Source organism: Manis javanica, chromosome 15 (assembly GCF_040802235.1).
Source record: "Manis javanica isolate MJ-LG chromosome 15, MJ_LKY, whole genome shotgun sequence".
Lineage (NCBI taxonomy): Eukaryota > Metazoa > Chordata > Mammalia > Pholidota > Manidae > Manis > Manis javanica.
The window spans coordinates 86,415,228-86,432,106 of record NC_133170.1 but is presented as its reverse complement, the minus strand read 5'-3'; the positions used below and the strand labels follow the sequence as shown (position 1 = coordinate 86,432,106).

Sequence of the window (16,879 nt, the reverse complement as noted above, 5' to 3'; positions counted from 1 at the left end):
CAGAGGGAAATGAGAGAATATTTGAAGAAATAATGGCCAAAGACTCAGCAAATTTTATGAAAACTATTAATCTGCCCAGCCAGGATGCTCAGAGAGGTCCAGACCTAGACATGACATGATTACTAACAAAAGAGAAAGAGAACCTTGAAAGGAGCAAGAGAGAAGCGAGCTGATCTTGCGCAAATGACTCTCGATGAGATTGACAACTGATTTCTCTCCAGAAACCGTGGAGGCCAGAAGGCAGCGGGATGACATGTTCCGAGGGCTTTACCAACAAGAAAGGGCTGTCAGCCAGGACCTCTGTGTCCACAAAACTACCCTTCAAGTACTGAACGGGAAACTAAGGCATTCCCAGATAAACAGAAACAGAACTTGTCTCTAACAGATCTGCCCTATAAAAAATACTAAAGAGAATTCTTCAGGTAGAAATAAAAAGACACAAGTCAGTAACTCAAACCCACATGAAGAAATAAAGAACACTGATATAAGCAACTATATAGGTAAATATAAAAGACAAAAAATGTATTTTTTGTTCATGACTTTTTTTCTCCTGAGTTAAAAGACTACATAAAATAATAAGTGTGTGTGTGGATATATGTGTATGTGTGTGGATATGTGTATACACATATATATGGTATATAAAGATGTAATTTATATGATGATAATGGCACAAATAATGGGGAGAAATGGCTGTAAAAGAGCAAAGTTTTTGTATAGTATTGAAATTATATTGGTATTAATCCAAATCAGATTGTTATAAATTAAGAGGTTAATTGTAGTCCTCGGGCAACCACCAAGAAATAATTTTTTTAATCATAAAAGAAGTAACAAAGTAAATGAAATGATACACTTGAATAGTATATTTGACACCAAAGAAGGTAGTTATGAAGGAATAGAAGAGAAAAAGACATAAATCATATAGAAAAGAAATAACAAAACTGCAGAATTAAATCTTACTCCTCTTAAGAAGTAAATCTTATCCATTGCACTAAATAGATTAAACATTCTATTAAAAAGGCAGCGATTGACGGAATATTTTGAAAACCAAGATCCACTATATGCTGTCTTCAATAGACACACTTTAAACTGAGGGACGTAGTGGGTTGAAAGTAAAAGGATGGGAAAAGTACACCATACAAACTGTACCCAAAAGAGAGCTGGATTGGCTATATTACCATCAGATAAAATAGACTTTAAGATAGAAATTTCCTAAAAACTTGCATTTGAATGTCCATAGAAACATTAGTCAAAAAGGAAACAACAACCCAAATGTCCACAACTGATCAATGCATAAGTAGGATGTCTGTCTGGTGGGATACCAACTTGACCAACTTGACAGCAAAAGAAACAAAGTACTAATATATGTTATATCATGGTTAAGCTTGGAAATATTAAGCTAAGTGAAAGATGTCAGTCATAAAAACCACATAATGTATGATTTCATTTATGAGATGTTCAGAATAGTTATCTATAGAGACAGAAAGTAGATAAGGAGTTGCTTAGACTGGGGGTGGGAATGGGAGTTGCCTGCTAACGAGGTTCTTGGAATGAACGTATTCTAAAATCACACTGTAGTGAATATTGTACAGTCCTGTGAATAAACTGGAAAACACCAGATGGTATGCTTTAAAGAAATGAGTAATATGGCATATGAATTATATCTCAAAAAAGTTGCTAACAGTACTCTTGGGAATCATGCCCATTTATAAGGAAATCATCATATTTGAGAAGCTATTTTAAAAGAAAGACTGTAAATCACAATGCTACTTTGTTTATACTTTACTGACAAAAATAAAAACCAATTAAAAAATCCAAGCTGTAAACTGTTTTCATTCTCAGCACTTCTGACGCCAAGCATATTAGTTTTTCTTCACCAAGCAATTCTCCATTTCTCTGTGGACACCAGCTGGGTATCCAGGAATCCAGTTCAGTGTTGACACTAATCACCTGGGGTCGGTGCAGACCCCACAGGTGAAGGGCTCCCACGAGACTACTCCCAGGCCTTCTGGTAGAACTCATGTCCTGAGCCACCTAAACCTCTGACCGACAGGCTATGTATCGGGTTCAAGCAGCCTCCTCATCAGGTTCGATAATTTACTAGGATGGCTCATAGAGCTCAGGAAGACACTTTGCTTACTATTACTGGTTTATTATAAAGGATGCAACTTAGGAACATCCACATGCAAGAGATGCGTTAGGCAAGGCACAGAGACCGAAGTGGGTGCATGTGGAGCCCCCATATCTCCTGCAGGCCCTCCAGCCTCCCAGCGCATCAACGTGCTTGCCAGCCTAGGACTCTGAATCCTGTAGGGGTTTGGTGGAGATTTTATTGGTCATTGGTGATTAACGCAGTCTCCAGCCCCTCTCTTCTCCCTGGAGGTTGGGATGGGGTAGGGCTGAAAGTTCCAGTCCTCTAATCATTCTTTGGGCTTTCTGGTGACCGGACCCTATCCTGAAGCTATTTGGGGGCCACCATCATCTCATTAGCATAAAAAAAGACACTCATCACTCTGGAAGGTTCCAAGGGTCTTAGAAGCTTTTGTGTCAGGAATCAGAAACTAAGAATAAACACTGTAACTAGAGATGTTTCTGTCGACTCATGTCACTTAGGAAATGACTAGGGTTTTAGGAGTTCTGTGCCAGGAACCAGGGACAAAGACCAGTACACAATATCACACAGGCATTTGACAACAGAAAACTTCATGGGCATTAGGGTAAACATGTAGACCAATGGAAGAGAATTGGAATTCCATATACATAATAAACCCATGTATCTATGACCAGTTGATTTTTGACACATGTCAAGAATGTTCAATGGGGAAAGAATCTTCTCTCTAACAAATGGTGCTGGGACAACAGGATACCACATGCAAAAGAAAGGAGTTGGACCCCTACTTCACACCAAAAATTAACTGAAAATGGACCAAATAGCTAAATGTAAGAGCTGAAGTTCTAAACCTTTAGAAGAAAACATGGCAAATATTCATGCTTTGTATTTGGCAGTGGATTCTTAGGTATAATGTCAAAAGCATGAGCAACAAAAGAAAAAATAGATAAATTGGACTCTATCAAAATTAAAAATTTTCTGCGTCAAAGGATGTTGTCGAGAAAGTGAAAAGACAACCTGCAGAATAGAAGAAAGTATTTGCAAATCATTTATCTGATAAGAGTCTAGTATCCAGACTTCTGACTCAACAACAAAGTTAAAAAGTGGGCAAAAAGACCTGAATAGAAGTTAGCCAAATATAATACAAATGGCCACTGAATACCGGAAAAGATGCTCAGTATTATTAGTCACTAGGGATTGCAAATCAATTGTGACTCTACTTCCACTTTGCACATATTCAAGGTTCATCTCATCTGTGTTGTAGCATGTGCACATGTAAAGTTGCATAAGACTTTAACATAAGTCTGTGCAATAGAAAGGACGTTTACAAAGAATGAAGTTGAAGCCCTTGTTTTCCCCTTTTAAGGAGCTCTGGGTAGGTAGGGAGTAGACTGAGGATCTGAATGTTACCCACAGGCTGCACAGGAGCTTATTTGGCCCCAATGGTGGTTTGAAAGCTGAGCTGTCGGCGCCGGGCCTGTGGTGCTTTGGTGTTCTGTTCACTTGGCTTGTCGAGCGTTGGACTTGGGATGTAAATGTATCGAAATTCTTTCCTGGGAAATATAAGTTCTAAGTTTTATAAAAGATACCAGCCATATTGGTTTTTATTAAGTACAATTTTTGCTGTTCATAAAGTTGAGAAAATCTGAACAATTTTCAAAATTGGCCGATAATCTCCTCCTCCTGACTTTACTACTCTTAAAGTTTTGGAATTTTTCCTTCAAAGACTTTCTATGAATATGAATATATACATACACACACACACATATATGGGTATATGTAGGTATACATATGATATATACACATTGTATATGAATGTATGTGTGTGCATAGAATATATGTACACACGCATCATATTTAACAGATTGGGATCCTTTATCATACTGTTCTGTAGTCTCGTTTTTCCCTAGTGTTTGTAGCCATCTTTCTACATCAAATTCAGTTGTATGATGTCATTTAATATCCAGTAGACTAATACTTTATTAGAGTAACTATATAAAAAATTAGGCTTTCATTTTAGAAACATTCTTTTTAACCGTTGCTTGTATCCATCTTTTTTCTCTCCCTGGCATTGCAAAATATCTTTTCTCAGCAAAACCGTGTGATTGGGGCAATGCAGCTCTACTCTGCGGACAGGAAGGTCTCCCAAACCATAGAAGGCCACGCCGCTGCTTTTGCAGAGTTCCAGAGCGAGGGGAATGCCAAGCCTGCCACCCTTTTCTGCTTCGCTGTACGCAGTCCTGCAGGGGGCAAGGTAAGATCTACTCCGCTTTGCCTTCTACCCCAGAAGGGTTCTGAGTCTGTGTTAGGCGTCTGTATCAGTGTAACTGGTAGCCGCTTGGCCTACATTCTGAAACCAGTTTATAACTGAGAATGGGGAACAGCCCACAAGTGGTTCATGTAAATGAAGGCTCTTAGGGTATTTAGAACAACTCACTTTTGTCCATATTGGTAGTTTCACAGGCCAACCTTTGCATAAAGTTAATAAGCTGAAGTCGGCTGCCAATTAATTTGTCCCTTTCCCCTAAAGCTTCTCTTGACAGAGTCTGCTGAGCATCAGCTAGGCGCATGTGGTTTCTGCGCTCACACTCCCATCCCTTGGAGGCAACTGTTGTGGAAGAACTGGTGCACACCATCGTCACCGAGGCGTGCTCTGCTAAGGGAAGGGGCCTGGGTGGGAGCCCAGCGCTGTGCCCTGGGCGAGCTGAATTGTAGGCTTGGGGGTGTGGTTCACAGCTCTCTGGTGGGGCTGCCGCGGCAGGGGCATGGCAGTGAAGGGCTCATGCTGTCTTCCCTGGGGGGTGTGTCTGTCACTTGGAGAGCTGCCTCAAGACAGGGTCCTTATCCCAGTACACTCTTGTCAAAGATACTTCCCAATACCATCGTTTTGGGGTGATCAGTAGCCCAGAAATATTCCCCAAGAGAAAAGCTCTGAACCAGTCTGCAGCTTTCCAGACATTCTCATCTTGAGTAGTCTTACTTGGACACTTTGGTCTCTCGTATAACATAGCGCATGTCTTGCTCAGTTGAGAACCAATAGAAAAATAGGAGTCAGGTAAGAATGTCAGCCTACACTAAGAGCTTGCCTCCGTATCCCCTCAGGACAAGGCTCCCACCTCCTCACAGACAGAGCTGGACAGCCAGCCCCAGGCTCCCTCATCTGAGCAGAACCTGCCCGCCAGGCCCCCTGGGAAGGAGAGCCCACCAGGAGCCCCTGCGCACTGGGGGCAGCAAGAGGAGAGAAGAGAGGGGCTCTGGAGATGGGCAGCCCCCACATCTCCTGGGCCCGGCCGTCAGAGCGGCCTCTCCCCGCGGGGCCCTCACCGCAGACCCCCACAGCAACTGCCCACCTGCCACCTGACACTGGTGGCCGAACCGCACTTCCCCTACCCAGTGGGAGGTGTGGGGGTCCTTCAGTGGTTTGCACAGCGTGTGTCCCTCGCCACGCACCTCCCTTCTAGTTCAGCCCATCTGGGAATGGCTCTCTAGTCTCCACATGTGGATCGGAGTCCTGTCTGAACACGGGGTCCGTAGTGCTGACTGTTGCCGTCGCCACGCCCTCCTCCCAGAGGAGGCTGGCTTCCTTCCCCACCTCCCTTCTGTTGGCAGTGCCCCATCCTTCCCAGCTCCCAAGCAAGAAACCACACCCAGGGAGACCGTTCTTTTCTTGTTGCCACTGTCCAGCCTTCAGCAAGTCTCACATCTGTGCTAGACTAGACCCTTATCACACCCGCATTTGGGATAGGGAATAGACATTTATGAGGTGCTCAGAGCTACCACACCCATCAAAAGCAGTTGTCTGAACTATGGCTTATCTTAAAGTACCTGTATTCCGTTTCATTTCCCCTGTTGTAACTCACAGTAGCCCCCGCTTGCCTGCTGCATCAGCCGTCCCCCTTCTAGCCCCTGTCTCAGGTTCATCCTCCACTAGCCTTGAACCTCTGGTATTTCTCCCTTCTCTCTGCCAGGCAAAATGCCAGCTCTCTGCTAAGTGAGCGTTGTCTCATCCATTTCCTCCGCTGAGCCTCCCCCAGCCCGTGTTTCATGTCTCTGGTCCAGCTACTCCTGATTTTTCTAGACTTGCTTCAGCTGTGTTACCTTTTCTTTAGCTGAAAGGAACTTGCTGTTCTGATAAAAAAAAAGCAGGGATGGACCCCCATGTCTATTCTCATTCCTCCTGAATCTCCAAAGACTCTTAAATTTCCCAGCATAACCTTGAAAAACTCAGGCCTTTGCTATAATCACTTGTCTTGGGAGTTCGGCATTCAGTTACGGGATCTCGTCCACTGACGTCTGTGCTGGCTGAGCTGTGTCCGGAGAGCAGTGGCAGAGCTGAGGAGACACACACCCTCGCCGGGGCCCCTTGTCGCACGGGCATCACACTGAGAGGCCCAGCAAGGGGAGAAGTGACTCGGCCACATGCTGGAGCTAAACGTCCCTCCGGGGCCCTGGCATCCACTCTCCGTGTTATACCTGGTAGGGGGCAGCAGGTCACCGAGTTTGGATGTAAGTTTTATCATTCATCTTACAGACTAATGGACCTGAGGCTCTGCTCACCACTGTGCACTGGGCAGCATCAGTCTGCCATCAAGTGACGTTTGCTTGGGTTGACCTACAATCTCTTCTGCAGTTGCACATAGTTGAAGTTGGACAGCCTGCAACAGGAAACCGGCCTTTTGTAAAGAAGGCTGTGGGCGTGTTTTTCCCTCCCGAGGCTCAGACTGATTTCCCCGTGGCTGTGCAGGCGTGAAAGTGCTGCTCTCCGAGTGGGTTGGAGAAGATCAGGGATCTCAGACGGGGGACAGCAGACAGCGCTTCCCGGCCTCCGCCAGCGCCCTAGTAGCTATGCTGGGGTCAGAGGGGTCGCCGCTGGCGCTGGTCTTCCAGCTCATGCTTCGCTGACGCGCTGAAGAGGAGCTCTCCGTTCCGTAGGCAGGACTTTTTCCAACTCACATCCTGAAGTCCCGGGCCTTTTCCTTTGGTCACTGTTATACAAAGACGCACAAAGAAGGAAATCCATCAATAGATGAACCAATTGCATGTCAAAATATATCTGAGATCCTACCACTTGTTATATTAAAAATTCAGATAAAAACTTTTCCCAGACAAAACTGAGATCTCACTATATGAGTAAGATAACACAATCTACCCCCCTTTTGAGTCTTTTACTCAGTACATTGTAAGTATCTCCATAAGGTATTACATTCTTTGTTAATATTGTGGGAGGGAAACACTTATTTTCAAAAATGTATCATAACTGTAGGATGTTTTAGCTATTTCCTTTTTTTTCTGTGTTCAAGTGTTTGACCATACTTAACAATAATTTCTTTAAGCTAGATTTCTGGAAATAGTTATGTGACCAAAGAATGCAATTTTTTTCCCAAAGTGAAACTTGCTTTTTTTCTGTCCTACAAAAAATATGTGTTGTCCATAAAACTCCAATTATGTCAATAAATATAACAATTAAATGTCAACTGAAATCCTTCTACCACTGGTAATTGTGACATCCCATCTTGCATGCGTGCATGTATGCACATATACACAGATAGACTTAGAGAATGGCTTTGCACTGGCCTTGTGCTTTACAACCTCTCACTACCTTGTAGACCAGTTTATGCCCGTAAAATGTGTGTGTATATGTTAATGTCTATCATCTGCCCTGTAGAAGTACCATTACTCATTTAGACAATTCCCTGTTGGTGGGCATTTATTTATGTTGACAGTGAACACTTCTAGAATCATTGTTGTCCATGCATCTTTGTACATTACTCCAGAAATCCAAGGATAAACTCCAGGTCAGGGCTACGTGCACGTCGCTGACCTTTACGACCATGCTGGCCAGTTCACACTCCTGCCAGCACCACTTGATAGCTGGGCACTGTGCAGTGGCATTTCCTCTGGTTACTGTCGAGGTGGAATGGGTTCACCGTCACTCATATGCATCTTGTTAATTGCCTCTCCCTGATCTTGGCATTTTTTTCTATCAGAGTCTTCATCTAATTTATAAGAACTCTATAATATTTGAGTACTAAGTGAATATTGTGTTTCAAATATTTTTCCTCAGTCATAACAAAAGTTTATTTGTGGTGTGCTCCACCTTCTCGGAGTTTTGCATTTTTACATGTATTTCATAGCATATTTTAAAAAGAATAATAGACCCCAAGGTGACAAAAATATTCACCCGTGTTTTCTTCTATTACTTTCTTACTTTTGTTTGCTTTTTATTTAAAAATGTTCGACCATCTTGAATTTACTTTCATCTAAAGAATAGGGTAGAGATACAATTCCTTACTGTCATTCCTAATTCCCTGTGCCCATATAGCCAGCTGGTTATATTAACATCATATACTGGTTAAAGTCAATTTTTCTTATTTTGATATGAAATACCTACTCATTCTTATTAAATTCTTACATATGTTTGATTCTGTTTCAGAGTTCTCAATTAAGTTACATTTGTCTCTGTCTCTTTATTTCTTAGTATCATACTTCTAAATCACCATAAGTTTTATAATAATTTAATTGGGCAAATTCATCTGTCTTTCTCCCACCCTTTCAAGATTTCCCATGTGTTAAATATTTTTCTGTAAGAGTCAGTGGCACTTAGCAAAGGAAAAAAAGGTTAATAAGTGGTGGTAGAGGGCAGGCTGAACTATGAACACAGTGTTTGAGGTCTTTGCCCAAAACTTTCCCCTTATTTTACGAACTTAGAGCTTGCCCAGAGAGATTTGGTAAGAAATTCGGGAAAGGATAGCTGTACCTGAAAGATAAATGGAATAGCCTACTTAATGGAACCTTTATTTGAGAGTGGTTGGGCAGAATATTGGCCTTAACACTAGTTCTCAAAGGGGTAGGACTGGAATCAACTTGGGATCCACGTCTCAGGAATGCACTTTCCCACCAATGATACGTGATATCTTGGTCTAAGAAGCTCGAGTCCTTTTTCACCATTTGTGAACTCTTTTGCTCTGTTTGGCTTCTGCTTGCTTCTCCACCTGTTGTTCTCTGTCTTATAGGTTGGAGCTAAACATGGTGTTATTTACTTGATCACAAAGTATGGCTGTCTTCATATGTATGACCTGGAGTCTGGCGTGTGCATCTATATGAACCGTATTAGTGCTGACACGATCTTTGTAACTGCCCCACATGAACCTACCTCTGGAATTATCGCTGTCAACAAAAAGGGGCAGGTAGGTCGCTTTGAGGGTCCTCTCCCACCTTCTCCGTTCACTGGGGCCTGGGGCTTACCTTTCCTCCTCCTCAAGGAGAGCAGTCGGGTTTAGTTAGCTCCTGTTGTGAAACTCCCACCCACACCTCCCTCCTCCCTTCTCCTTGACATCGTCACGCACTTCTCAGCGCCACTCCTCCCAGAGGACGAACCCAGAGAAGAGAGCAGCTCCCTGCATGCAGCGTCTAGCAGTGGAGCAGCGGTTCTGATACCACTGGATCTTCCGGCCATGCACACATTGATTGGTGTGGGTGTAAAACCACAAGCTATGCTACTTACCTTTCCCAACCAAAGTTAAAAAGACAGGAAAATCTGTGCTTTAAAAAAGAGCATTTAGGAAGAAAAAGGGTCAGTTCAATGAAAACAGGTCATTTTGGCATAATTGTCTTCCTGAAAGCATCACTGGCCAGTGTCCCTGCATCTTCTCATTCTCACTTGATATTTTTACAGTCTTAAATGACTACATAGAGTCCCAGGCTATTGCTGTGTCATGGTATCTACTGGGTCACCATTAGGTGTCTGGCCCCTGCGCGTCCTGGCACTGTTAGAACCAGCATCTTGGGCATACTCAGCATGAACCTTAGACTGTGGTGGCACCCCAGTGCCTGTGAGTGGGGTGTGGCGGTGCATGTGGGGAGCGCTTTTCCAGGCTGAACCAGCCTCGCTTACTGGGTCCTTACAGGTGCTGTCAGTTTGTGTTGAGGAAGATAACATTGTGAATTATGCAACCAGCGTGCTTCAGAATCCAGACCTTGGTCTGCGTTTGGCCATCCGTAGTAACCTGGCTGGGGCAGAAGAGTTACTTGTGAGGAAGTTCCATGGCTTCTTTGCACAGGGGAGCTATGCTGAAGCCGCCAAAGTGGCAGCGACTGCACCAAAGGTAAAGACGCTTAGACGCTGTGCACTCTGCCAAGAGTGAACCACATCACAAAAGCATTGTTCCACGACTGCCGTCGGAGTCTTAGTGCCCCATTAGTTGTAGCTTCAGAATTTTTGCGCCAGTGACATAACAATAATGGAAACAGGCAAAAAGCACAGTCCTACTGCAACGACTTACTCTCTGTCATTCTCTTCCAGTCCTTGTCTGCGTGCATACATGTTTCTCACCCCACTTCTTAGCTCAGGAGCGCAGAGCTGTATTACACAGCACATGGTCAGACCCTATTTCATTTAGTCTGCTCTGGACCTTCTCTGCTCTTCTGGAGAGTAGCACTAACTTAAGGCATCTTCTTTGATCTGTTTCATCAGGATAAATTGCCCTGGCACTGAATCTGCTTCTGGGAAGATAAATGCTTACAAGTTGCTTTTCCTTGAAAGGATTTTTTTCTGTCTCTCAAGTGGTGCTTATGAATGAACCATTTTCAGTCTTCTCCTGGGACTTTGGGTATTTTGAATTAGAATGTCATGATGGTAGAATTTCAATACCACAAAACCCATTTGGAAGCCTAATCCCACCACAGCATACTAGGGAGAAGGCCCGTCCTCACCGGAAGTCACCCGGGGGCCAAGGCCCACCGTGCCTGGGGCAGTTTGCCTTGGTAGAGGACTTTGTCCCTGACTATGTGTAGTTTCCTTTGGCGGATTTTTTTTTTTTATTACAAGACAGTTAATGAAGGGATGACCTGCGATTACAGCACAATGACCTGCATTTCCATTTATCATTAGGGCACCCTGCGCACCAGTGACACAGTTCGGAAATTCCAAAGTATTCCCAGCCCCCCTGGGCAGGCTTCTCCTTTGCTCCAGTACTTCGGAATCTTACTTGACCAGGGTCAACTCAATAAACTTGAATCCCTAGAACTTTGCCGACTGGTTCTTCAGCAGGGACGCAAGCAGCTCTTAGAAAAGTGGCTGAAAGAAGATAAGGTAACAGACACCTGTAAAATCACAGTCCCAGCAGTTTGGAAACTAGGTCATAATCCTAATCCTGCCTTGTCCTTTGGCACACCACAGCTGGAGTGTTCAGAAGAACTTGGAGATTTGATCAAAACCACTGACCCTACACTCGCTCTGAGTGTGTACCTTCGGGCAAATGTGCCAAGCAAAGTTATCCAGTGTTTTGCAGAAACAGGCCAATTCCAGAAAATTGTGCTGTATGCCAAAAAGGTGATGCATGCTTAACCGTTAGCGTCTCACTGCTCATTCCTGGTGGTGGGTGGTTGCTGATTCTGACGTCTGTGACATTCCCTTCTTCGTTAGTGTGCTTGTTTAGCGGTGTCTGTGTTGCTCTCAGCATCTGTCATTTAGCAGTAATGATCCTATTTTACTCTCATGTTTTTATCCCTGTCTTATGGAAAGACTGTGAAGTCCTCCTGTCTCCCTTCCAGTCTGGGCTTTTCCTGTCATCGTGTCTTTTTTTGCCCACTTCGTCCCCAGTCTCCCTCAGCACCCCATGTGTTTTGGCGGGCTTCCAGCACAGCGTGCCCTGGGGCTCCTTGGCCACTGTGCTGGCGGCTGGCAGAGCTCGCACACTCGTCAGGGTGTCTTTGTGGACCAGGCCTGTTTGCGTGGTTCATTGCACGTCGGTATATATGTGGTCAGCACATTGAATTGATGTTGTGTTTGGCTGCGGGCTGGCATGTATTTGTGCCCCTACTGCTCATCATTTTAGGCACAAGTTTGAAACAGAGGATGGGGAACTCTTTTTTTTTTTTAACACTCAAGGTACTTCATGTAGTTTTCTGATGCGGCTCCCTTGCTTCTAGGTCGGCTACGCCCCAAACTGGATCCTCTTGCTCAGGAGTGTGATGAGGGTCAGTCCAGAACAGGGCCTGCAGTTTTCTCAAATGCTAGTGCAGGGTGAGGAGGGTCACTGGGGAGCTTTGGCAGCTTTGTAAAGCCATCAGGAAGATTCCTGCTCATTAATTTCTGTTACCAGTGTTTCGATTCTTTTGTCTGTTAACCTTCCAGTCTTTAAAAGTTTCTGAAGTACCAGAAAGGTTTGTCTTCTAGTCTTTCATCAGTGAATACTTGTTACCTTTGTTGAAATACATTAGAAGGTCTGTGTGTTGGGTTGTGAGGATTTTGTTTCTTTGTGTGCTGAGTGGTGCCGTGGGGTGAAGGTGCCATTTTAGGGTGTAGCCCCAGCCCCTGAGACTAAGGCCACCTGAACTCTGCCTCCGTACCCGGTCGTGGTGAGTGCTGTCATCTTCTGCGGACCTCCACTGTGGGTACCGGCTCCTGGAGTTAGGTGAACACAGTGCTTTGGTGTAACGTGCTCACCGTGTAGGTGTGAGCATGTCTCGTCACCTTCAGTCAGCCGTGCAGGCGGGCTGTCACAGAGGGTGTGACGAAGCAAGCTAAGACCAACACCTTGTACAAAAGGAAGTAGTTATATTGGGTTTATACATCTTGGGATTGACAGATATTTTGGAGTTTGACCCAAATTTACACAAACCCCAGAAAGAAGGCCCCAGTTTACATCTGGATTGTATTTCATACTTTTAAAGTATTTTCAGTATAAACTTTTCTCTTGTACCTTAAATATGGAAACAATACATGATTAATAAATTTATTACTTCTGTTTCACCTCTTATTATCTTTAAATTAACATCTCTTTAACTTTAATGACTGGTATCTAAATCAATGTTTGCATTTTCCCAACTGGGCCTGAATAATGGGAGTATACGGGTTAGCCACTAGGCATGGACTGCCCCAAGGGTTTGATTAAGGGATGGGTTGTTAACATTGCTTGCATCGCTTCTGAGGATTCTGGGGATTCATATGTGATAAAAGTACCTCCTTTAATCTCAGTAAAATACTCCATTGGTGAATAGGATGTAAGTGATGTAATTCCACGAAATTACCTATAAATAAACAATGGCCATGAATTCATGAATTTTGAAGATGTAAGAAAATGAAAAGGAAGGAACTCATTGTTGAATTCCTAAATGAGATTCAGTTTTAGGAACTTTTTCAATAAGAAAATAAAACAGTTTCCTAAATAAAATAAAGTACATTTCCTAAAAATGTGGCTTGTGATCTGTTGCAGATCATGGACATTTTCATGGAAAACAGTTTAATTCAGCAGTGTACTTCCTTCTCGTTGGATGCCTTGAAAAATAGCCGCCCAGCCGAGGGGCACCCCCAGACTCGCCTGTTGGAGATGAACCTGATTCACGCACCCCAGGCAAGTGAAGCCAAGGGACCGCGCACTCCTCAACACGGCGGCCTTGGGCTGGGTGGTGCTCATGCTTCGGTAAACATTCTCCAGGACCCCCTGCAAGGGATTTCCAGAATCTGTGCTGCAAGATTTTCATAGCAACTGTTACATCTGGGGCATCATTTTTTTTTATTCATTGTGTTAAAATATGCCTAACAAAATTGACCATTTTAACAATTTTTTTGTGTGACTGGGTGGCATTAAGTACATTTGTAATATTTTGCAACCATTACCACTGTATATTTCCAGGACTTTTTATCATCACAGACAGAAACTCTGTACCTGTTTAGCAGTAACAGGTAACCTCAGTTCTACCTTCTGGCTCTGAATTTTTCTGTTCTAGATACTTCACGTAAGTAGAGTCATACACCGTCTCTTTGTCTGGCCTGTTTAACTTAGATATTATTTTCAGGGTTCATTGTGCTGCAGCATAGATCAGAATTTAATTCCTTTTTATGGCTGAGTAATATTCCATTGTATGTGTGTGCCACATTTCCATTGATTTGTTGATGGACGCTCAAGTCGTTTCCGCCTTCTCGCTGTTGGTAATAGTGCTGCCGTGAATGCCAGTGTAAAAGGACCAGTTTGAGTTCCTTTGGTTTGTCCACCCAGAGGTGGGATTGCTGGGCCATGTGGTGACTCTGCATCGTGATTTGTTGAGGTGCCAGGACGCTGTATTCCAAGCAGCTACACCATTTTATACTCCCACCAGCAGCATTAGGAGGGCTCCGGTTCCTCCAAATCCTTGCCGACATTTGTTATTTTCTGTGGGTGTATGCTTTTTCAAGAATAATAGCCATCCTAAATGGGTGTGAAGTGGTATCTCAATGGGGCAACACGTCTTGACCTGAAAATTGGGGGTATAGGTGTGATCCCATCATATGTATATGCTGTTTTTTTATTGAATTTGGATATATATACAAGAAAGGAGTTTGGCAAAATTTATATTAAGCTGTTAATCATAGTTGTCTGAATGGATAGAATTGTGGAAGTTGACTTTGTTCTTTACTTATCTTCCAATTCTTTTTCTTTATAATAAGATATTGTCTAGTAATCAGGAAACAATGCATTGAGGACAGTGTTCTGCTACCTCCGGTGATTCATGTCCAGAGTCGGCTGCTGCCGCATGGACTCATAGCCCACCCCTAGGACACAGAAGTGCTGTCGATCGGCTGTTTGGTGTTCAGTGGACTCTTACGGCTTGGGGATCGAATACCACAGTGTCTAGTACCTGAGCTTTGAAACAGAAACTAAGCACCGCTCAGAAACTGAGCAAACGGATGCTCAGGAGAGTCCATACCCCAGAAGCGGGTTAGCCTGGCTGGGCACGTGGCTGGGCATAGCGCCTGAACCCTTGAGGCAGTCTCTTTGGATGTTGGAGGCAGGGTGATGTTTTCTTTCTTGGCTTATCTTGGTTTTCTAAGTTCTCTAAACTACACTGCTATTATAAGAAGGGTGAAATGTTTCTTCAAGAGAAGAGATAGGCAGGATGAATCTGAAGGGAACAGATGGTGGGAGACCAGAGCAATGCCAGAGGTTTACAAAATTCCTTTATGCACCTGGTTTAGATCATTTCCTTTGTCGGGACTGAGAAACGCGCCCACTGGTCCGAACTCAGTAAGTGGACACGGAGACAAAGAACAGCAGAGCGAGGCTTTAATGGAGGCCTTGCGAGGTCCGGTGTCTGGGAGCAGCAGGCTCAGGGTCACAGCGAGCAGGTCACTCCGTAGCCCGCGAGTCCCTCCCCGGCTCCTTGCTGGCCGAGTGCTGCAGGGTTCACATTGTCTCCAGACGTTGCCTAAGCAAGTTATATCTATATTAGACTTTTTTTTTTTTACATTTTTCTTAATTTTTTTGGCTGGCTTAAAACTTCTCTGCATTTTTTTTGGAGGATGCACAGCCTGCTCTTTCTTAGTCTCCCTCCCCCTCCCAGCCGGGGTGACTCCCTGGTGCGGGTTCTGACACGTAGGCTTCTTGTCAATACCCTTTCGTTTAAAGTTTAATTCCTCTGGGAATAAATCACATTTGGTTTTATGCCATTTCTATAAGAGACCCAGTGTGTGTACAGTCCCAGAGTAACACGGTGTGAGACCGGGTCCGTGGTCCCCGTGAACTTGGTCAGTGTTCCCCACTCTGGAAGCAGCGGGGAAGTGTACGGGCAGCAGGCGGAGGCCCCAGGAGTGCTGCCCCTCCAGACCAGCTGCTGGACCCGATCGCGGCTCAGGGCGCTGCAGCGAGGCAGCAGGGTCGCTGTGCTCACGCACTCGTTCTTTGCCCAGAGGTTGCTTATGTAAAGATGACATCAAGCCTCATCACAGTTCTTGCCAGGAGTGTCAGGTTCTTCGAGTGAGCCTCCCACTCCAGGCGGAGAAGCAACCCGAACAGGGTTTGTCACTTTCAGGCCTTAGTCTGACTGCTCCTAGTCTGAGGGTCGAGCTCCTTAAAGAAGGAAGCTTGGCAGGCTCATGCCCTCCCGTCGGCCCTGCCCCAGAAAGCTGCCTGTGAATGTGATGGCGGAAGGGCTGGAGCGGCAGCCCGGGCTGATCCCAGTGACGGTGTTGAGCGAAGAGCCTCAGCCTTCTGCACACACCTGACTGTATCCGGGGGTGACCGGGCCTTGTTCGAAGGGCCTCAGCTGACTTGGAAGGAACCAGGGCTCAGACCTGGAGAAGCCACTGCCCTACCCCCCAGAGCAGTGCCCGTGGGGTGTGGTTGAGCAGCTGCTCTTTAAAAGTTACTGACCCCCTGCAGCTCTCTTACCGGACTCACTGTCGCACAGGTCGCAGATGCCATCCTGGGAAGCCAGATGTTCACTCATTACGACCGGGCGCACATAGCTCAGCTCTGTGAGAAGGAGGGCCTGCTGCAGCGGGCTCTGGAGCACTGCAGCGACCTTTACGACATCAAGAGGGCTGTGATCCACACTCACCTCCTCAATCATGAGGTACAGCGCTCCCCTGCGGCCCACCGGCCCAGCCCTCAGGGCCACTGGCACTCCAGGATGTGGCGGTGGCTGTGGGACTGTGGTGTGTGTCTTCCCTGCGCTTGACTCTCGTCACTGCCACAAGTGGTCCCATCCAGCCCCCACACAAACTCCACCTGCTCAGCAGCGCATCATCTTTCTTTCCTTTGCCCACTTCTGACTTAGTCTATAGAGAGGAACTTTTATGTCGACATCTCTAGCAGGCTGTCTGGACCATTAGCAGAAGCCGCTGTGTTCTGGTTTACAGAACAGGCTCTGCTGTCAGCCGTGATCTGTTGCAGGGTCCATGACAGCTTGCTGAACCACTGAGGTTAGCGTCTTATCCCAAGTTTACTTCCAGCTCCCACTTACTACCACAAGGGACAGTCGCTTTTCAGTCCCAGTAAGTGGAAATTCTTCATG

The 16,879-nt window shown here is 45.1% G+C and overlaps 1 protein-coding gene across 1 annotated transcript in view; it reads left to right on the top strand.

The window, feature by feature from the left end:
• The window catches only part of CLTCL1 (clathrin heavy chain like 1), an 82,570-nt gene that overhangs the window by 25,832 nt on the left and 39,859 nt on the right, over positions 1-16,879 (top strand). The window contains 9 exon segments of the mRNA XM_073223147.1: positions 4,200-4,361; positions 6,738-6,851; positions 9,121-9,294; positions 10,015-10,212; positions 10,998-11,198; positions 11,286-11,438; positions 12,038-12,139; positions 13,303-13,461; positions 16,274-16,438. Of these exon segments, the coding sequence (XP_073079248.1) occupies positions 4,200-4,361; positions 6,738-6,851; positions 9,121-9,294; positions 10,015-10,212; positions 10,998-11,198; positions 11,286-11,438; positions 12,038-12,139; positions 13,303-13,461; positions 16,274-16,438 (1,428 nt within the window).